This window comes from Manduca sexta, chromosome 16, assembly GCF_014839805.1.
Source record: "Manduca sexta isolate Smith_Timp_Sample1 chromosome 16, JHU_Msex_v1.0, whole genome shotgun sequence".
Taxonomy (NCBI): Eukaryota; Metazoa; Arthropoda; class Insecta; order Lepidoptera; family Sphingidae; genus Manduca; species Manduca sexta.
In genome coordinates, this window is record NC_051130.1 from 11,928,534 (window position 1) to 11,951,912 (window position 23,379).

At 34.3% G+C, this 23,379-nt stretch overlaps 1 protein-coding gene across 1 annotated transcript; it reads right to left on the minus strand.

Moving 5' to 3' along the window:
• Window positions 1–425: 425 nt before the first annotated feature.
• Window positions 426–23,281, minus strand: LOC115451807 (WD repeat-containing protein CG11141). The gene is made up of 9 exons (XM_030180184.2): window positions 22,918–23,281; window positions 16,227–16,390; window positions 15,306–15,429; window positions 13,458–13,627; window positions 12,476–12,608; window positions 11,484–11,683; window positions 10,796–10,899; window positions 5,377–5,878; window positions 426–5,128 (listed from the first exon to the last, which is right to left on the minus strand). Exons 1-9 carry the CDS (start codon window positions 23,143–23,145, stop codon window positions 4,759–4,761), a joined length of 1,995 nt encoding a protein of 664 aa, XP_030036044.2. The 5' UTR covers window positions 23,146–23,281; the 3' UTR covers window positions 426–4,758.
• Between the last annotated feature and the right edge of the window lie 98 nt (window positions 23,282–23,379).

Sequence of the window (23,379 nt, forward strand, 5' to 3'; positions counted from 1 at the left end):
AGGATGTTATTTTTTGTTTCTGTTTTCTAGTAGATTGTAGATAGTGATTATATTCTCTTTGGTAGAAAGACATTTTGGCTACAGCCCCATGCCACCATAAAATGATAGCAACGACTGGCTTCTTACAGCATAGTTGTTCGTCTAACCATTTTCTACTGCCACCTAGATGGGTGGGTGGTGTGCACAGGGCACTGGGCACGGTGTTAGAATACCAGGCTGAGATAATACGTAAGGTTACTGTTGGATAAAAGTGTGGCATTTCTTAAATAGGTACCATACAAAACAAAAAAATATGACCACCTCAAACTCGCATTACACAATTCGAATAAAGTTTTGAATAATTCTTTCAAGTCGCTTATTTTAATCTGTTTTATTTACTTTTCTATGTGTTAATAAATAGCCTTCATATGAAAAAAATAAAAACATTTCTCGTGTGAAATACTTTAATACGCAAAAAATACATTCAGCTTAAACTAAAATATCACAAATAAGTGGCTCGCCTCCATACGCACTATACAAAACATTAATTGCAGTAAGTCATGTATTTACTAGACAAGTTAGCCGCATCATGTTAGGCAAAATAAGTATATTAATTGTACATACGGGCATAATGTTACGCAATTTTGCTGTAAACATGTTGAGCGTCACGAACTACCCAATAAATAGCCTTAAAGATCAAGTCAAAATTGACTATAATTTATTCAGTCAGTTGTTGATCTGATGAAAATAGGTTTAAAAAGACTTATAGCTATCACCAAAATATATCCGGTCTGAACCTAGCAACAGGTGTAATTTTATTTATACAGAGCTATGATGGTTAATTGACTAACTTCACACCGGCTATTAAGATGATATTACTATACTGGTAGAAGGATATTTAGATATTACAATATTAATTTATCTACATCTATACCACCGCGTAAGTGATTTTGTTCAGTATTTCCAATCAGATAGAAATCATTTTTCAATAATTATTATTATTATTATTATTGTTCGTTATTAACATTGTAAACAATAAGCATATTATTTTGTTCCTAAAACACTGCAGATATAAATATGTGATGTAAATCTTAATATCTATCGCCTGAAAGTAAAATCGCGTAATTATAGTAACATGGGGTTCAAAAGAATAATCAAAATAGACTTAAAACGAGATCTTTTTCTAATTCTTTTCTAATTTGAGGTCGACGTTACAATTTCACATATCGACGATTGTAAAGCTAAATAACTAATGGCCGTTAATCAATAATCAAGCGATCCCAATCTTAATCCCCAATTTCATCCCGAAAACAAACCAATCAGAAAAAGTCATTTGTAAGGATGTCAGAAGCTTTGTTCTGATTGGTCTATTTTCGCGATCGATAAAAGCGATTAAGATCCTTTATTTAAAAAGGCGGTAAAGCGAATTTACGCACTATTAACTTGTACACATAATATTTGTATTCAGCGTATTTTTCTGCGTCTTTAAATGAATTTCAACTTTATGGAAATAATGTCGTTCTAGTCAAATTGGCTTTACAACCATCGATATTATATTGTAAAAACGATTTGGGTTAGTTTAACAAATGATATCGTATCATCAACCTTTTTGGGGAAGCAAATCTTGAACACGAAAAAAACTTTATATTGCCTGAACTGGGAACAGAACCAAGTCTCAAATATCCTGAACGCAATTTTTAAACTTTTCTTGCTATAAACAGCGCTTTCTACGTGCAAATTAATGGATCTAGTTGGAAACTCACATATTTCAAATCGATGAACACAAAAAAAGATAGATCTATGGATCGAACCCAGAAATACTAGACTAATCAATTGATTGGAAAAATGGATACTTAATTAACATTATAAAAATTGTGTTTCATTCAAGCTTAATTCATTTCGATTTAGCATTTATAAGTTATATACAATTTCAATTCAATAAAAATATACAAAAATATTCAACATAAAAATAATACAATAATAAAAGTTTTAGAATTTAGTTTGACAAAATTATGTTGATATCAGATCAAATAAAATCACTTTTTAATCATTTATAATTGAATGAACTTGAATGAAGGTGTGAACGGGAATGTAACTTCTACATTGTCACATTTCGTCGAAGATAATGCAATATCACGTCATTAGCACTGGTAAATACCGTAAAAGTAACGAATATAGCCAAATTAAAATTTGTCCATCAAATGCAAGGTAAACCTCGACATATTTAGGTATATTTCGCCGTAAAAGTTATCAATCTGATGTAGTTTTTTTAGACGCGGCATTATACTATCACCAACAGTGTATATTTGTCAATTTACAATAAAAATCCCTATCAACTTTCATTCGCATTACCCACATTTAACGATAGTTATGAAAAAAATTAAGAGCCTTTGTAGTCATTATTATGTCACATCAAAACATGTGTGTTAAAAATAAATTGTTTCTTAAAGCCAACAAAACAAATACTTATGTCCCCCTTTGGTGTTATAGTCTTTGACCCATAAAACATCATAAAATAATATAAAAAAAAAGTAAAAAAGAACAATTAAAACAAAAAATAATTCAGATAATATAAAAAAAAGAGAATGTTAAATCAGTAATTCAGTCAAACGTAATGTATAATTTTTTTTATGGATTATAGTCATAAGAAAACACAAAAGCAATAAAAACATAGATATAAACTTCGAAACCTTTAAAAAAACATGGAAGAAATTTAAAATTCTTGATATCAAATTATATTCAAAACATTATGTCGCTCTCTTAATAAAACAATGACCTATTCCAAAATTGTTAATTTGTGGGAATCGTCAAAAAACTCATTTCTGTTTGCAACCGTTTTTCTTTAAGTTGCTATACAATTGAAACTGTTAAGGTAAGTAAGTCAAAAATGAACGCTATAGCATGAAAAAAAAAGGAAAAATAAAAAAGGTCGCAAACAGGAATGAATTTTTGGACGACTCCCACAAATTAACAATTTTGCAATAGGTCGTTATTTTATTAAGAGAGCGATGTTTTTTATATAGATAATTTCATTGACGAAGACGCGCCCAACCATTTTTTGATCTATGGTGCTTTGTAGACAGACCCAAGCCGCAGCCTCGGCGCTGTCCACGGCAGTGTGCGTGTGTACGAATACTGCTCGCACACACTGTTAGCGAGTAGAGGGGCGTGTGTTTGTGAATGAAAATGAACTATCGCTTTAATATGCGACTTTGTCTCATTTTAAAAATAAATAACATACCGCCTTTCCAACTATATTGCAAAAATACTACATATAATAATACAAAAAGCATACCTCCCGCCCTATTATAATTGTGAAATTGTGATACGCTTGTAAAAAACTTAGATTAAAAATGCCACTCCCTAAAACTATGTTGATTCTTGTACGACTGTCATCCAGAATCATACCTAACCGTATAGTCCAAAAAACTGTTATTTATAAACACTATTTGGTATCCACTGCAACAGCGAAGAACGTATAATGACGTTATTTTATACGGGCACAGAATGTCAACTGACGATAGATGATAGTCGCCAGTCGACACAATTATGCCGGCCTGTTTGAACAGGATACACACAGATTGGTTCCGGACCGACACGCTTATTGGACGTTGTGTATGATGATCGTTATACAGGGGGATACAAAATATATCCTAACCAGCTAAACCAGCAGTCACTGCTTTACGTATAATCACGTTCATATAAAACATGCTCTACCAATGCTTTTTTGACATGGCTCGCACTCTACACGGCTGCGTGTCAGATGCTTGTGATAATTTTAAGCAAATCTACATCGTTTATTATGATATCGTGGACTATGAATACAATTCACACATTAACATTAAATAAGCAACAAATAAATGCATCTGTTTTTTTTCACCTACATAACTAAAGCAGGGGCGGAGTTTCCCGATTTAATTTGCTGTATAATTTCAAAGAGCTATTAGTTGCAGCTAATTATTTCTACATCCGCCCCTTTACTAAGCACACTGCACGAGATGACACTGATATAGGCATGTTAACCCCATCACAATAGTTTCCATTCTTAATAGCTATACCATCAAATATTAAGTGCTTTGTGAAATAGCAATAAATTCATATAACTACAGTTTTATTTATAACTTGTCGAACAGAGACTTCGAAATGGTACCATCTGTATTATCTCTCAATAAATCCGTTAAACAGAAGTCACCTTCTTTAATTGAACATATAGTAATTCAATATTAATTTATTAATGACAAATGTTTTTTGATATTATCTTTTTTTATTAACCCGTTACAATTATCATTGCTGCGAAATTAGAAAACAACGCCGGCTCTGAAAATATTTGTACTAATTTATTTATTCTCGCGAATGGTGTGCGTGATTCGCGAATTATGGTTAAGATATCGACAATCAATACGTTGTTAATTCAAGTTTCTGGACTCGCCGGCAAGTCCGAATAAATATGGCTTCCGCCTATAAACGTCCCACTTTACCCTTACCTTTAGAAATAGACAAATCGAGAGCCTAATAATGGCGGTCTTGAGTTATCTAAATTAAAATTATAGTCTCTCTGGTTACAACATTTTTTTTTTGACAAAGCCTTTACAGCCGTCCACTTCAAGTTAATCCCAAAATGTTCAAAACTCCTTGGTCGTGTTAAATAAAAAAAATATAAGAAAAATAAAACCTGCTTTCAAAATAGTCGTTAATATTATTCCTAATTCGAAATTGATATCGAACCTCAAATTATTACGTAACGTCTAATTACGTCATAATTTAATTGTTACGCTTACATCATATGATCTCCCACTCGCTGTCCAGGTGATCATCGGGCGATATGACGCGGTCCCTAAAACCATTCTTAGCTTCTAATTTCAGTTCTATATTCTCCAAATTCCAAGTGTTAGGTAATTTCACCACTTTAGGTACTAAATCAATGGGGGTAGGTTCTATATTTTTCACCGGTTTTGTCGGTTTCGAACTCTCTATATCTACCGGTTTGACTTCTATCTCTTTGTACGTCGGTTCCACTGGTTTCGTTTCTTCAGTCTCTATTTTGGACGTGGTGATGCTTAGTGATTCTAAATTCAACATTTTTGCTAGAATCTTCTCTTTCTCTTCTATCTGCTTTTCAAGCAATTCGTCGTTTTGGTCTTTGATGTTTCTGTAAATAAAATTTATTTTCCGATGTGAATTATAAAAAGTCATAAATTGATACAAGATTTGTAACGTGGATATCGGAAATTACGAAAAATATTTGATATGCTATCTAAGTCTGACACAATCATTTTTTGTGACAGAAACCAATCTCTAACCCTCGTATAATACACACTACCGGCACTGCACCTGCTGCGCTTTTGATACCTTCAAACAATATTAATAACAAAAAAACTATCAAACAAATTCACTTACCCATAAACACTGATGTCCATGACACAGGGGCTGGTGTAGCTGACATTATCAGGCTTCCTGACAGGCGTGGCGAGTCGCGGCGTGCTGGCCCCGGAGCCTGTCTCCCGCCTCCGACTCCTACGACTATGGATCAGCTCCTCATCACACTTACGCTCCATAATACTATTGTACAACTTCAACTTCTTCTGCAGCTCCTCAGACTTGGCCCTTCGGAATTCCTCAGAATCGCTCACATCTCTAAACTCGTTTATAATCGATTCTAGAACGTTATCCGATATATCGATTGGCAGGTTCTTCACTGGCGGCAGCTCGAAGCATTCCTCAGCGCTGGCGACGGCACCGTTGTCGATGTTTTCGTTTTTAGTGAACATCGATATCGGTTGTTCGAGCACGCTAGTGATATACGGCACCGTCTGGTCTATATGCGTGAAGTCGCGGACCGTGTTCACTGCTTGTTGTATGGATGTGGTGAGTGATTTCGTCATCAGTGTGATGGGCTCCTCTGTAAGTGGAAATTCTTAGCATGAAAATGGGAAAGAATATACAATAATATAGCATTATAAACGTAAAATAGGTGAGATTTGCTTTATGAAACAAAGAAAAATAAAGCTTTCAGAGAAAGACGTGTTATCACGTTCATAAAAATAGTAACAGTGCGCGGTCCTGATTCCGCTTGGATTTTACAAAGCTGTGTAACGGGAGGTGAAGCAAGATAGTGATCATTGGCACAAATCGATCAAATACCTACGGTGTGAAAAAAAAAGGTAATTTTCGAACTTTTTTTTTGTATAATTTATCAAATTCCTTACTGACAAATATTAAAATATATGATTTCTCTTAAAAATATTCTTTCCATTTAACAACTTTTGCTAAATCGTTATGTATCGAGACCGTAGCTTTCCAGCTGCCCCTAGCCGGAGGTGCTTGCATTTGTATTACTCTACAAGACATGCGTATATTCAATGATTGAATGTAATGTGTAGGGGTATATAGCGTTCATAAACCTCCATTTATATTTTTCTATACAACTGACTGATCTAACGGCCCCAGTCGCACCCGTTATTCTGAAACATTGGACCGTTAAATCTCACGATTTGTAGCAGTCGCTATTAAGTCCTTCAAATCGAAACTAAATTTCTGGTGCATCAATCAGCTGGGAACGACAATTGATCGTGTTTTCTACATATTAATAAACAATACGAGAAAAGCAAGCTAGAGCCATTGCTCACGAATATACTAGCAAGCAAGCGACAGGTAAAGAAAAAAAAACTCAAAACATTATTTTCACAGCGTATATTCATATAACAATGGCCATGCTTACGTACAATACATACAAAATAAAATAAACGCAAAAATACTGCAAAATGGTGATGATTTTTGTAGTGGCAACATTTTTATGTTGTATTATATGTATTGGATTTTTGTGCTTAGTTTCAGCCTGGAGTTTAATCCGATAAGGTGATAGGTTCGACCCTATCACATCATGGGACGGAACGGACATGATCGAAAGTGGGTGCCTTGGTTGCACCTCTGCCTCCGAGAATAAAGGCGTGATGTGTGTTGTGGTAAATTATAAGAGTATTTCAATTTTTTTTACCAAGATTGAATAAAGTAGATTCTATAATAGCTTCCAAGTTCTATAATAAATTATTGAAGCAGTTTAATAGTTACTAGAACCTTCGATCTAATTGAAACCTTAAACACCCACTTTACAAGGTTTAATTTTCGTAATAAAGCAACTCAATTATTTTTATTCAACTTGAAATACGCTAACAAATGTTGCCATACAAAAATCTTCTCATTTTGCGTGATTAATAAATACATACAGAGCGGCATATACATACAAAATCGTTGTAAATTTCTCACTACTCGGGTCACTAAATATCATATCGGCCAATACACTATTTTTAATTCGGGAGCAATATTAAAATTTCGTTTTTAGCACCAAAACCACTTCAGTGAAGTTAAAAAAATAAATAAAATGAATTGACCGATTTGATACCTAAATCTACTAGCAAATTCTAAGTTATTGTATATGGCAAACCACAAAAAAAAAAAAAAAAATACTAAATACTGTCAAATCTAAATACCAATTACAACTAATATGGAATGCAATACAATAAGTACAACTAAAATTATTTTAGCGTTATTGACACTATGTAAAAACTTTTTTATTCAAAACTATTTAGCACCTAGTCAAATATATCATAACGAGAAAATCATAAAATTTCAATATTAGTTGACACAGTCCTACACAATACACAGGTGCATCAATAATAGTAAAATATAAAAAAAAACTGCTGCAGCTTAAAATTAGAAAGTTTTTTAAAATATCGTATCACTTACAGGCAATAAGGCCAAATGACCGATTAAAAAAAAACACAAACAAATGAAAAAAAATTTTTTTGCTATTATTGGAACACCCTGTGTGTCAGGCAAGTCAAGTAAATTGCGACATTTTTAGTCGCGTACATGTCGTTTTCATAAAGTTCTTGTCGACTAGCTAAATCTATTACATCTTAGTAAATAATGTGAATTAAGTAAGTTTTTTTATTTGTCACTATGAATTTTTTGTTTTTGTCATTTTTAGATGTTATTAAAAAGAAAGCGACAAAGCGTTGAATAATAGTTGACAATTATTTTTATCGATTAACCCGAATGACTTATTTCATTGTATCTCGAATCATATGTTTATCTTATAATTCGGACGATAACTATTTAATTAGTTAAAACACTAATAAAAAAAAAATGTTAAGTACCACTCATAAGGCACTCCATCCGCTTTAATTTCGGTAAACCATTATTCAATTGTTAAAATTGAAATTATAACACAAATGCATTACGGCCTGGAATGTTTTTTATAAAAAAATATGAACGATTTCAGGTTTGTGCTACAACAATAACATTATTTCAATTCTTTCTTAATTAAAAACACAATATTATTTTTTGAAATTATGTTAAAACAATAGGTTCAAACCTCTAAAGTTAGTAAAGGAAACACATTAGTCATCTAAACTTTGGATAAAATCATTATTCCAAAAATCAATAATTCGTACATTGATAACACTTGAAAAAAAAAAACAAAAATAATAACCTCCATTACGTCTATAAAATTATATTGGTCCTAATTTGGTATCAGTTAAGGCACTTACCTCTAATATTAGTTTTAAAATATAAATCTCAAATGAATGATTCATATACGGCGTGTTCACTAAAAATATCAACAATACGATCGATATTTTAACACACCCTGTTAATGGCACTAACCTTTATGGCTTACAAAATAATTTGGACCTTAGAAATAAGCGTTGGACATCTGTCATAGATATTCAGTGTTTTGTCTTGCTCTGTCGAGGGACATTAAACGTTGGAGGAAGCGAAACAAAAAATTGTAACCATGAAACCTCATTTAGACTATTGACGAATTACTTTGTACGTAATTTGTGCACTAATATTTGACTATTAATAAGTAATTAATACATCCGAATAAGCTGTTTCCGCAGTCATGTTCTTGACTATTTGTCTATTCAGGAAGTATATAAAATGGCGGGTCACAGATGTACAGCGTTTATATGTAAGCCCTCTAGTAATATAGTAATACAAAAAAAAAAATATATTGCGTTTTATTACCGTATTTGAACTATTTCGTAAATAAAAAGAACAACTTTCAGTATTTATTTTTAATATTTAAGTAGATTTTTTTGGATTACCATATTACCTATATTATATTATCTAAAATTGTGCATATAATGATTATGATTCGTAATTTCATATACGATTAAATTGTGTCTTAATCTACTTGTAGTGGTTTAATTTTTCTTCAGCAAAATACATATTTGTAAATTAAGAATCTAAAGTGATTCTTGTATAACACTCATAAAGTACATGCAAAGGACGGACAATTTAAATACTTAGAGTGAATGTAAGTACATCAGATATCAGTATATTTTTGCTCCAATATCATTGACATTTAAAAGACATTTTGTAAAAATAATAAAAACAGAAAAAAAATGGAGCGTGCTTAAAAATACACCCTGTATATGTAAATTTATTTAAACAACACTTAGCATAAATACTGAAAATTAAGTACTGAAGTTTTAAGTACGGGATAAGCTTTCAACAGTAAGCATGGAAAATAGGAAAAAATGCCATTGCGTCACGCAAAACCTATATAAGAAACAAAACGCAAAATATATTTAGAGAAAAAAACCTAACAGCCGCTCCGTTTGAATAAACGATTCCAATCACTCTTTCTTATCCATCGCTAAAATTGACCAACCAGAATTTCGACATAACAAATGATGTATTTTGATTGGTTTATACTATAGATAACATTGAAGATTAAAATCGGGATCGTTTATTGAAAACATCTGTAAATTCATTAACTTAAAAAGATTTTTTTTAAATTATTTTTCGTTCTTTAAATATAGTGTGAAAAAGGAATTATTTTATTCCTGAAAGATCTTATAAACCATGAAATTATAGAATTAATAACAAGAACTTTTGTCTAATTCCATGCTTACAGTCATTTCATATCTAAATGTAAGTAGTGATATGTTGATAATTATAATAAGTCATACAAAAATTGAAAATGTATTATTTATGGATCCAAAAATATGATATACATTATCCTTTAAAGTACGAATAGATACAAATAAAACTATTTAAAAAAATACATAATAAGGATGACAAAAACGATAAAATTGTTGTTAAATAAAAAAGGTTTGAAAAAGTTCATAAAAACACATTTTTATTAACTACTAGGTGAAATAATACTGAAACCTTTTTCATTTAAAAAGACAGTCCAGTCATATAAAAAAGGTAAAAATATTTTTGGATCCAAATCATTTCACAACCGTCCCCACTATTTTCTCAACAGGTTCTTCCTAATAGTTTCTACGCCTTTTTAAATTTATTTGCCACTACGATGATGATGATGACAGATTATATACTATAGATACATACATTTTCTACGATATTACATTTTAATGCAGTTATAATCAATATCGTGGCTCTAAAACAATTTGACTACATTTACACTTGAATTAACCAAATGCTGTCTTGCAGTCATATATGTATGATGTTTTAGCATCTATTGCAAATAATCTGTCGCTAGATAGTGACTGAATTGAGAAGAAAAACATGCACAAAATGTAAACAAAATCGCTGAATAATATTTTTATACAGACCGTACTTGTGCGTCAAATATAAATAAGTGATTTTTGTACAGACTGTACCAAATTGGATAGTTTTTTTTTATTAACTGAACATTGTTTTTTTTTTTATATTCTACTAAATTGTATATATTTTTAAAATGAAATCAATAGGGTGTTATTTTTTTTAATTTTTTCAAGTTGTGTTTTGTTTACATTAGCTAGAGCGTGTGTGTGAGTGTGTGTGCGTCACGGTGCGAACAGACCTGCGTGTTGCGCGGCGGGCTCGGGCGCGTGCGCGAGGCGCAGCAGCGAGCGCGGGCCCTCCAGCACCCAGATCTCGTCCTTGTGCACCGACACCGACAGGATCCTGCCCGACATAAACATGTGCAAATCGAATTGCTTGGAAATAGAGATGACTATATTTTATGTCTATCGAAAATTTACGACGCGATACGATTACGATAATCAAATTACAACGGAGAAAAAATTACCAAAATGCACTCATAAATAAATTACACACGTTTTAAATCAGTTGGAAATAGTTACTGCAAAAAAGCAAGTGCGCATAAATAAACGTGACAATAGTAGTAAATAGTCCTAAAGACATGAAAAAAATGGAGGGACACTCCTACTATGTGCTAACTTTAATTCAATGATTTTTAAATTGGAATTTCTACATAATTTTCCAACTAATTCCGACGCTTTTTTCGTAATATTGTTTATTTTTGATGTATGTAGGTATAAAATAATGTCCATAGTAATTCACCCTTTTGTCAAATCAAAGGTTTATAATTGACATTATCACATCCACTTTCAACTATACCTATTGTATTTTTTACAATATTTTTTTTCTACCTCTAACTAGATATTACCAGTCACATTATAAAGGAAAGTATTTCTCTAAAAATAGTATAGGAATATAAAAAAGTCCCAAATTAGTGGTCATGTTACCTGCGCAAGTCATCGACGACGGCGATGGCGGTGAGCGACCTCGGGTCCAACACGTACAGGAAGTGCTGGTTATGGGAGACCAGGAAGTGGTCGCGGAACACGAACAAAGGTCCCAGGTTGTATTCCCGCTCCGAGTGCGAGTGCTTGCGCGCGGAAGGGTTGAGCAACTCGGCGACAGTTAGCGGGTTTGAAATTGCTTCCTGCAGATATTTATGGTAAAAAAAATTTAAACCTTATTTTTTTATATAATTATTAGATGTTTAAGCTTCATAATGACCCGTTATTATACTAGCTACAATATTTTTAAATAGGAGATCAATACTGTTTATTATGCAGTGGTATAGTCAAGGTGATTTATAAGTAAAAAAGCAGTTTCTTACACCTAGTATTATTGTACGTATATTAACAACTTTTTTACGATTACTATAACGCACACGTGCACGCATGCACGCACACGTTCGTTATCCAGCAGCGTATACATAGGGGATTCGTGATTGGTCGGTTTGATCGGTTAATGCTCGTTGTGCATTGATTTGCACGGGCCATGTAGCTTCTTATCGCTAGAGAAAATTATTCGAGTGCCTCGTCGGGGCAGGGAGAATAAAGCCAAACCAACGAGATCAGACGAGCCAAGTTCAAAATGACTCTTTATACACTGACTAAACACTAGGTAACACTAACAAGATAAAAAAATAGCAATGTAGGCTCAATCGTATGAGCCGCGCTTCCACTCGAGAGAGAACTATTTGTACACCGAGCGAGCGGAGGGTGGTGCGCGCCGCCGACACACGGCGGCTTTCGAGCGGGCGCGGGGGGGGGGGGGGGGCACGTCACCCGCCGTGTATTAATGCAGCGCGCTATAGACTACATATTTTCATCCAATCAGTACAGTCAGCCACAAAACTAGCTGAACAAATTCAAAATTTCAAATCGGCTTTAAACTTTCTTACGCGTATCCGCAATCGCTTTTCTTCACACACACACACACTCACCTTGAACAGCAGCGTCTGCAGCACGTCGCCGGAGAGGTCGGCGCGCCACAGGCGCAGGCCGGGCCGCGCGCAGTACACCGCGGCCGGCGCGCCGCTGTACCAGTGGCACACCACCGCACCCAGCGCGCATAGGCTGCACACACACACACATACACATCCTCCACAACTCTATTCCACATCACTTCATCCACGAACACGCACCCCACTACTGTCCCTACTAGCTAACAGTGTGTGTGAGCAGCATGCATGCTCACGCACACTACCGTGGACAGCGTCGAGGCTGAGGCTTGCGTCAGCCGCTCGCCCCGCGCACGCTCGCTCAAAAAGTAGTGGGGCGCGTCTTCGTGAATGACATGACAATTGACATACAATAAAAACATTCAGTTTTGTACAAAATAAATATTAATTAAGAAATATTTGAATTATACATGCTCTGAAAATTTGTAGAAACGGCAACATTAAATACACACTTACACACCATATTCAACATTCACTAAAAATAAATAAGTAAAATAAAAAAAACCTATTCACTTTACAATTAATTTGAGAGCATTGTATTCGTTCTTCTTTTATTTGAAGCGATTACTCAGACATCATGAAAAAGGTCCTAAATTGAATAAAAATATAGTACATGAATGTGTGAAAGCGGCGATAGCCTAGTTGTTTGTGGAACGGACTGCCGAGACGAATGGCCGCAGGTTCAAATGCCAAGGGCACATACGTCTGACTTTTCTAAAATTATGTGTGTTTTCTTTGTGAATTATCGCTTGCTCTAACGGTAAAGGAAAATATCGTGAGGAAACCTGCATACCTGAGGCGTTCTCTATAGGAATTTCGAGGGTGTGTGAAGTCTACCAGCCCGCACTAGGCCAGCGTGGTGGACTAAGGCCTTATCCCTCTCAGTAGTAGAGAAGGCCTGTGCCCAACAGTGGGTCGGTATATAATACAGGGCTAATGTTATTATGTACATGAAAGTGCATACCTCTTCCTCTCCCGCTTGCCGAGCTGGCTGACGTGCCAGGCGTGCCAGCCGGCGCGGCGCGTGCACACGATGCTGCGGTACACGCTCGACACCAGCAGCGTGCTCTGGTGGTAGCTCATCTGGACTATCTCGTGCTGCTCGTTCACTATCTCCATCGACTTGCACAGGTGCTGTACCAATGTATTTCTAGTAAGGGTATACAGTAGAGCTAGGTGGTGCAGTGCATTGAGGCCCTCGGACCTTGACCAGAGACCTTTTCTTGGGGCACCCTGTATTAACTAACTTGCAAGAGTGCAAAAGTACTCAGGTGCACACTTAAGCTACCTATCAGGTCATGACAATAAATAACTATAAGACCGAAAAAGGAGTTCCTAAAAATCATTTTTAAATATATACTAAGTGCCACATTCATAAACTTTGAAAAGATGTACAGTTGGCACGAAAAAGAACCAATTTCAGCAAGAACAATTTTTGATGCTAGACTATCCGTTTCCTTATCAATTACATGGATCAAAATATTCCTAAGGAAGTATTTTTTGTAGCTTCCGTGGCTATGGTACCTGACCTTACTAGCCAATCTCAAAAATAAATATAGTTTAATGCCTAGGTGCCCGAAAATAACATACTGCGTCACTATGCTCACAAACTTCATCACAGAAGGCACAAAAAACTAATTTGACATTGTTTCGCGCAAATTTCAATGACATAACGCCACAAAGTTATGACGTATGTAAACACCATTGTGTTCACATTTAGATATAAAACAAACAACCACAATATTACGTACTAACCAATAACTTTCTTACTTATCCTGTTTACGTTAAAGGGGAATGAACCGTGTTTATTCATAATGACGTCATAAATATCGATGATGTAATTTAGAAACAAAAACATTGTTGCGTTGGTGTTATATATATTTATATCTTTGTGAATTGTACACAAAGTGACCTAAACATTACTTTTAAGTTAACTTATTATTATTTTTTTGACGCCCTTATTCCATACTTCGTGCTGTCACATACACGATCCTCTGCTTATTCTATAGCTAAATTTAGATGAGACAAATGTCCGCAGGTTCTAATCCCAAGAGCACACACCTCTGACTTTCCAGGAACTATGAGTGTATTCTTTGTGAATTATCGCTTACTTTAATGGTGAAGGAAAACATTGTGAGGAAACCTGCATACTTGAGAAGTTCTTTGAGGACCTTTGAGGGTGTGTGAACTCTACCATTCCACACTAGGCTAGCGTGCCCAGCAGCGGGATAGTATATAATACAAGGCTGATATTATTATAACTTCTCGCAGTAATATGTTGCATGAGCACTTCCGGATATATTAACTCTAGCGACAATATTTCAATAACTCTATACACATGCGACCCGCAACACGTCCTGCATGCTTCCAAATATTTAGACTAGAGGTTTTCAAAGTATTTTTTACCACGACACCCTACCTCAAATAGAAATGCCCTTCGCTTCGATAAAAGGAAGAGGGAGCCAGGGGCTCACCAAGTATCATAATATCCTTAATTACTTAACCGATCATGACAAAATTTGAATATACCTACGTTGTCAAGGGTAGAGAAAAAACATAGGTACATTTCATTTAGAAAACTCAGGCCTAGAAATTGTCAAAATTGCAATAGTCCAGTGGACTCGTGGTCCCCTTTACATATTGTAACGCCTCCTAAGGGCACGCCCTGCACTTTGCAAAGAATGGTTTACACGCTAAACATCGCCTGTAGAAGTCAACCTATGCAAGTTTTCTTGCTAATCTGAACCTTGTTCCTTTTGATAAAAGCGTAAACTTGAAAAGCAAGATTAGGGCGTCAATCTACTACACTCACCATGTAAAAGTCGATCTCTGTCATGATTATAACTCCATTCTTGTCGCCAGAAAACAGCCGCATGCCGTTCTTGGACCACTCTATAGATGTGATCTTACTTTTGTGAAGGTCTCCTATCGTATACCTGAAAGTAGATGAATCACATCATATGCGTGTGAGTAAAGCGTCACGACTCCTTGAGCTCATTATTTTCAACAAAAAAATCCAACTTATTGATCTTCTATTTATTTATAATCTACTAGTCGACCCGACAGACGTTGTCCCGACTTAACTATGAATTTGCAGCGCGCATTCTATCAATCGCTGACAGTTATTTCAAACAATTGACAGTTATATAAAATTAATATTTTCGTTATTATATATATATATATATATATATATATATATATATATATATAAATGAATCCTTATTTCCCTTGGTCACGCCATCACACGTTCTTATGAAAGAAAAAATTCAAAAAATTCGCGGAAAGTTAGAAAATTTTAGAAAACTTATAAATAAATATATATATATATATATATATATATATATATATATATATATATATATATATTTATTTTATAGAAAAATACTTGTCAACTATTACCTCATAAAATATTTATCCACATTATTCTAGTGACACTATTTTTATAGAAATTATTATACAATGTAATATCTTTTCCTGGATGTAAAAAGACATTCTTTTATAATAAACATATCGTTAATATATATGTAATCCGTCCGCCAATTTTAAGACTTACAGCCATTTTAATAAACGATCTCAATCCACTCCACTTCGATCTTGAGTATAAAGCAATCGAAATAGGGTAAAAAAAAGTTTGTTCTATTTAATCCATTTTTACGATGTATTCGAAAAAACGATATTGATCGTTTGTTGATAAGGCGTTAATGATTCCTTAAATCTTGATCGTTATGCTCACCTCTCGACCTTGGGCTCCACCTTAGGTTTGAAGGTGTCGGGGACGTTCTCAGGGTGTTCTTTCGGGATCTGGAACACGGTGACTTGGCCGGCGGCGTTGCCCGCGCCTACCATGTAGTCCACCGTGCTCACTATCTTCACATACGTTATCGGAGAGTTTGATGTCTGAAAATTATATTATAGTGTCTATATTAGAGGTTCTCAAACTTTTTTTTCTCATAGACCCCTTTCAAAATTTTGCTGGTTCCGGTGGACCTTTTTTTTGGTTTTTCTCAGAGAATTACAACTACCGCCCAGCCATCAAGGGAGGCGTCTGGACAGTTATGATGGGGTCGCCGTATCTCTTACGACCCTTATCAATATAATCTGCTTACGTTGATAGGCGAAGTCAAACCAAGATTTTAGTACTTTACTATCATACCAAATAAATTTTCGGATACCCCCGCTTACGAATTGTGGACCACATTTTTTGGTCACACCGACTTGGACCCCGTTAAGTCTCCCATAGACAAAGCCAACATTTTAGTACTTTACTATCTAACCAGATAAATTTTCGTAGACCCTCGCTTCTAATTTTGGACTACATTTTTTGGTCACGCCAACTTGGACTCCCGTCAAGTCTCCCATGTACCCCTGGGGGTTCACCTGGACCACTTTGGGAATCAATATACTATATTAATTTAGTTCGAACAGGCCGGCTGACAATGTATAATCAATAATCATCTCTCTTGAATCTTGATTTGCAGAACGGGACATGGTCATTGTAATTGACTTCGCGTTAACTAACTGTCGCCACGTCATTCCCGACATTCAAAAGCAATCAAAGATCAATGAATAAAATATCTCCCTAACACCTTATATTACGAAGCGGGTATTTAAGCTGCCATAAATTAAATTCTTTGCCCATTGCGATTAAAAAATCCTTTTAAAGGTCGAATTTTTCTTTTGATTGCTTTGAATGACGAGACGAGCTTGCCGTTCGCAAGATAGTAAACAATACGACCGCCCATAAACAGTAGAAACACCACCAAACACCTGCAATTACAAAGTATTGTTCGGTATTCCACCGCGCTGGCCATCCTAAGACATGAGCTGTTCAGTCTCATTCCGCCTTATTACAAAACGAAGACTAACTATAGTACCGGGTTTAGTACCAGGTTTAAACTATGGACTAAGAAAAATGGTATTACAAAAGCGAGTTTATCGCTAGTCCGAGGACTATCTGTGGTACTAAAGTTAAACCGCCGTGACCCTAGTTTAACTCAGTACTAACCTCGAAACATCAAATTTCAAAGTAGATAATTGTGTTTAGAGAACCAAATATAAACTAAAATAGAAAAAAAATGGAAATAAATTTAATTGATTTAATGGATTTAGAAGATTTAAAAATTTTAGGAACAAATCTGCGGTTCAATAGACCCCGTAGTTTTAGTTAGTTAATGAGTCGTTTAGTCTTACAAATATAGGTACATTTTACATAAGTCATGGTAACTAAATATTCATTACAAAAATAGAAAAATTTACTCACTTATTTGTTATTTTTTTTCATTCTTTCCATCTTAACATATTGGTACTCGTCTTGGTTGATTTATTATCTAATATGTAAACCGACTTGGAAATAAGTTAACGTAGTATTTCTTGGATTAAGAAGGAAATTTGTACTAATTGAATAACATTTTAATTTATTATATTGCTCATAACCAAGATAATTGCTTTTAACTAACCTTTTCTTCAAAAGTCCAATATTCGCCTCGTTTGTTTTGATTTATTTCTCCATTTTTATTGGTATAACTAAAATATACGTAACGTAGGTACGTGATTCCACAACAAAAACAATTACACTTGTGATGCTGTTGCCGTGCCTAAATTGTTTTAAAAGAACAACGTTTCTTTATGTTACTTGAAGTGTTATTAATCAAAATCATAAATAAACCGAAATGTAAACATTTTGATAATGTTCAAATATGCGCGCCGCACACTTCATTCCATTGTACGCTAGCTTAACAAGTCAACAGTGAATTAAAACAAAACCAAGCCATTTTAAATTATTCAGCTTTAAGATGTATTTAAATAGTAAAATAGTATATATTTAGCATCATCATCATTATCTAAATCTCATTTTATTAAACATTTTGCCCTTCGTTTTATACATACTTGTGTTAAAAGGAACGGTGCGTCAAACGCGGAGTGAATGAATCAATGGAGTACGGTAATTTTTTGCTTATACTCTGTGGATACTAATTAAATCAGGGACTATCTTTGGTACTAGTTAATCCTCGATTGGTCTTGGATTTGTAATAAGAATGAATTTTAGTCCGAGTACTAACTTTAATACCGTAACAAACCTAGACTTTTTAGTCTTGGTTTAAACCCAGTACTAGCCTATCTTTTTGTAATAAGGCGTATTATGTACAGTAGTTACACTAGCTACAATGTCCTTCAAACCGAAACACAACACTGACTACACACTGTTGCTGGGCGGCACAAATAGACATTGTGGTGGTAGCAATGTCTATTTGTGCCGCCAAGCAACAGTGAAAGCGAGTGAGGGTCTATATATGAGAGTCCTACCACCAATGAATTTCCTAAAATTGTTAAAATTATTCTAATTTTGTTTTAATTTAAATATCTATTTCCTTCCACATATAGTCCATTGAAATGTTACATTTTTTAGGCCTTACCTTGCGTTTTTTAGAGGACGCAATTTTATTTTTTAGAAGTGTAGGGGGGGTCAGTCTAAAGCTAAAACCAAGTTTGTGGGGTCGCCACCCTTGTCCCACGGCCGCCATATTGGTTTGAAATGGTTTTTACGATGTATCTCTTAAACTATTTATCTGACAAAAAAAAATTATAAACATTTTTTGTTGCAAATTAAATTCTCTACAACTTTGGTCTAGTAACTTTTGTCGTAGAACTATAAATAAAAAATTATAAGCGAAAATGTTAAGAAATTCAATGTTAAGCAATGTCCATTGCAACGTCATCAGAACGTGTGTTTATAAGGTTCATAATACGTACAACACAAACCCGCGGTTGTCGGCTTGTACCCGAATTACTGGATCCTGAATCGCTTTGGGACAGATGAAGCAATTGCTTAACATTTTTGCTTATAACTTTTTATTTATAGTTCTACGACAAAAGTTACTGGACCAAAGTTGTAGAGAATTTAATTTGCAACAAAAATGTTTATAATTTTTTGTTAGATAAATAGTTTAAGAGATACATGGTAAAACCATTTCAACCCAAGATGGCGGCCGTGGGACAAGGGTGGCGACCCCACAAACTTGGCTGTAGCTTTACACTGACCCCCCCTACACTTCTAAAAAATAAAATTGCGTCCTCTAAAAAACGCAACCCCAAATGTAACTTTTCAATTGACTAATATAATTTTGGGAGTAAATTAGTAATTATTTTCTTAATGGCCAAATACGACGCTTCTTGAATAAATATTTTTAAAATGTCATACACAAATATGTTATGAATATAAATATTTTGTATATTATGTAGAAACATAAATCAATTACATATTGTGTAATCAAATTATTATCTTCTAGTGACTTCCTGAAAAATTACATTCAGTGTATTTATTTTTATACTGATATCTTTTTTAGGCTGGGGCAGTGGAACATGCTCTTAGCCTCATTAAATAAAGGGAGTGATGCTAATGGGAATATTCAAGGTTCATTATTATACTGTAGAAAGCTAATTTCATGAAAGTAAGTTATGTACCTTGCCCTCTTATATTAGATGGAGATATGGGATTTTCTATAATAAAAAATTTAGTATTATTGCAATCTTTGAGTTCTTCTTACTAACCTTTAACTTCACCCCTAATGCACACCCATGCACGGGGTTACATTTGCCGCGACCCTAGGCACACAGCTCGTGTGCATATCTCATGGTTGCTAAGTTCACAGTGAGGTCTATAAGGGTTCGCGAACATTTCCCTTCCCTTCCCTTCCAACCATCCTAGTAACTCCTACTCCTTCCTCTTCTCTTCCTTCCCTCTATCCCCTCCCTTCTTCCTCCCGGGCCCTAAGACCGTCTAGCTGCAGGCTGCCAGCGAACCTTCAGCTGGCGCCTCTAGTAATAGCGGTAGGGCCCACCAATTCATCATGGTGCTGCCATGGTTGCTAAGCCGGGGGATCGCTTGTACACCATTAGCAGGGTTCTCCCGGTGATAACCACGGCAGTTCCCAAAAAAAAAAAGTTTCAACTTCGTCTCTCCCCTTATTTCCCCTCGTATCCCCGGTACCTGCAGTCGTTAAGCCGGGGGGAACCAGTATAACATTCGCAGGTTACCCTCAGTGTTGACTGCAGCATCAGCACAAAAAAAACCTTCAACTTCAAGTATAATCCTTTTGTATATATTAATACATAACAGTATTTTCCAAAGTATTTGTTCCCACACCACACTACTACCTAAATTATAAATGCCCACGCCCTTTTCGCTTTAATGAAAGAAAGTGAGAAGGCTTACTAAGTATGATGACTAATAATTATGATTTTTTTTTGTTACGCTTTCACGCTTTAATTACCCAACTGAACTTTAATTATGTTGTCAGGGGTACAGAATTGTATATAAAGTACATTTTAATCATATAAAATAGGTACTGTCCGCGACGAATAGACATTGTCAAAATCACGCTTGTCCCGCCGGCCCGCACCCCCCTTTACATGTTGTCACGCCTCCCTAAGGGGACACGCCCCCCACTTTAAAAAGCAATGGTATATAATCTTTTAAAACATCTTTTAGTCACTGTCTACCAAGTATTCTTTGATATCTTTGTTACTATCTCAAAATAATTTAGTTTATCAATTCAATTAATACTAAACACACTGTAGTCGCTTACATTGTTATCATTGTTTACTCCAACAATTGTTATCTACAATACATATTAACATTACAAAGTAATGAAAACAGTAATTAGGAAGTAGTTTAAACACTGGAGTTTTGAATAAGATGGTTGTTGTTACTGCCTTATTTTATTTAATAAGGTACACAAAAACATACATATTATCCTTATGTCTCGGTTTTGTGCCCCATATGGCGATAAGCTCGCCCCCTATCACACCATGGGACGGAACACATACAGTAAAAATTAGATGCCCTGGTTACTCTTCTGCTACTCCCTCCATAGATTAAGGAGTAAAGTACATATATCTTTGTCTAGAGTACATTCTAGATGAATAATGAGCTGATGTTCACACCATTTACAAATATACATAACATTAACAAATTATAATAAAACTAACAGAGAACAATACTCAATTAAACATATTTGGTAGCACAGAAAACCTAAAACTCTACTGTGTATGGTTCGACATTATCAGGATAATGATCTGGTTGTCTTGTCATACCTTTGCATTGAACAAGGGATCATAGCATTATTTGCAACATAATTCTATTACATCATAATTACACATCCTATAAATGAAAATATTTAAAACTCTCTTGATTTTATAAAATACAATGAAATTAAATAAAACTTTTCTCATAAACATTGTTTTTTAAGAACTATCATGTTTTCAAATAGAGTTTGCAAATACATAGTTTATTATATAAGAATTAATAGTTATCTCAATTGTATTTAAGACATTTTTATGAACTAAACACAATACAAACACCTAGATTTGAGGATATATTTGACTATAATAAGTGTTCATTGGGAACCCCTGTGGTTACTGAGTCATCAATGCCTAGATTCATTCATGGGTGTGGTATTAATGAAATGACTGATATAAGATTAACTTAGTGATATATTGCAACTAGATTAATTTAATAAATGTAATATTAAATTCAAATTATAAACAATATTGTGCTTAAAATTTCATCAGTTAGTAATCCTACTAATATTATAAATGAGAAAGTTTGTGAATATGTTTGAATGTCTCAGTGTCTGTATGTTTGTTAGAAGTAAAAGCAGAAACAACTGAACAGATTTGGATGAAACTTTGGTCACAGGTAGACCATATCCGGAATTAATACATAGTATACTTTTTATTCCAGTAATTTGCTGACATGGGAAATAATTGAATCTGATTTTTAAATAAATAACACTGGTGTCATAGTGTAGTGAGAATGTTTAGTTCAGTGGCAAGCAATATCTAGTTCTACATAAACACAACACAATTTATGAAATAATTTAAATGGCATACACAAAGTGCTTAACCTAAAAAAGCTTTTAAGGTATCCAACTATACTATGGGTATAGCTAATTTACAATGTTGGTAGGGTCAGTTTCTAGTGCATTATCTAATAACTATCTTTAATATTATTTTCAATTACTATATAAGTAATAAGTATACAAATAATGATCATGTAAGTATACACACTAAAGAAATAAGTAAATATTTACTTAAATAAATTATGTATGGCCAGTGCAAGTGACAAGCAGCCTTGACATACATTTTTTCACTTTCTCTCCACATTGGCATGCGTTTTGTGATCATGTTTAGTAATTCGCGAACAGAAATTTCAAAGGCTCAGATTAAAATTTGTGTAACTTTGGTCAATAGTTAACTACATAATATTTGCTATTATTAGTATATCATTTATTTTTGTTTAATATTTTGTAAAAATAGTTGATAAAAAAGGAATGGTTTATTATTTCTTTGTAATTAGTTATAAAAGTCTTTACAAATGGTTTTGGTTTAAAAATATTTTATAATGATAAAATCTTCGAACTTACCTCGCATTTTAATTTTTGTATAGTTCCCTTTTTCCTATCGTACCAGTAAACGAGCCCCACGTTCGTGCCAAGAGCTATATACTCCGTCACCGCGTCAACACAGGTCAAACATAATTCACTAGAAAATATACCAGTCTGTATACGAGGTGGTATTAAATTCAAAATATGGGAACAAGGGGTCCACTCTCGTACAAAGCCTTCCTCGGCGCCACTAGAAACTTCCATCATTGATAATTATTTGTCAGCAAATATGTTATGTGACATCAAATTTATCATGTCTTAAAATTTAATAAAATTCTAAATTAAATTCGCGCAAAATAAAGAAAATACAAGTCTCCGCGTCACAAAATTATTGACAATTGACTGACAAACTACTGACAATATATTACACATTTCCACAGAGTGACAATTTATGTAGAAGAAATTTATATTTTTTCAAAGAAAACGGATCGACATAGTCGA

What these genes read in the sequence shown, in the direction of transcription:
- LOC115451807 (XM_030180184.2), bottom strand. Translation starts at nt 23,145, where the DNA reads ATGATGGAAGTTTCTAGTGGCGCCGAGGAAGGCTTTGTACGAGAGTGG. An exon ending in TGCAGACGCTGCTGTTCAAG is followed by an intron (nt 11,684 to 12,475) that starts GTGAGTGTGTGT and finishes AAATATCTGCAG; the next exon opens with GAAGCAATTTCAAACCCGCT. An exon ending in GTCGTCGATGACTTGCGCAG is followed by an intron (nt 10,900 to 11,483) that starts GTAACATGACCA and finishes TATGTCGGGCAG; the next exon opens with GATCCTGTCGGTGTCGGTGC.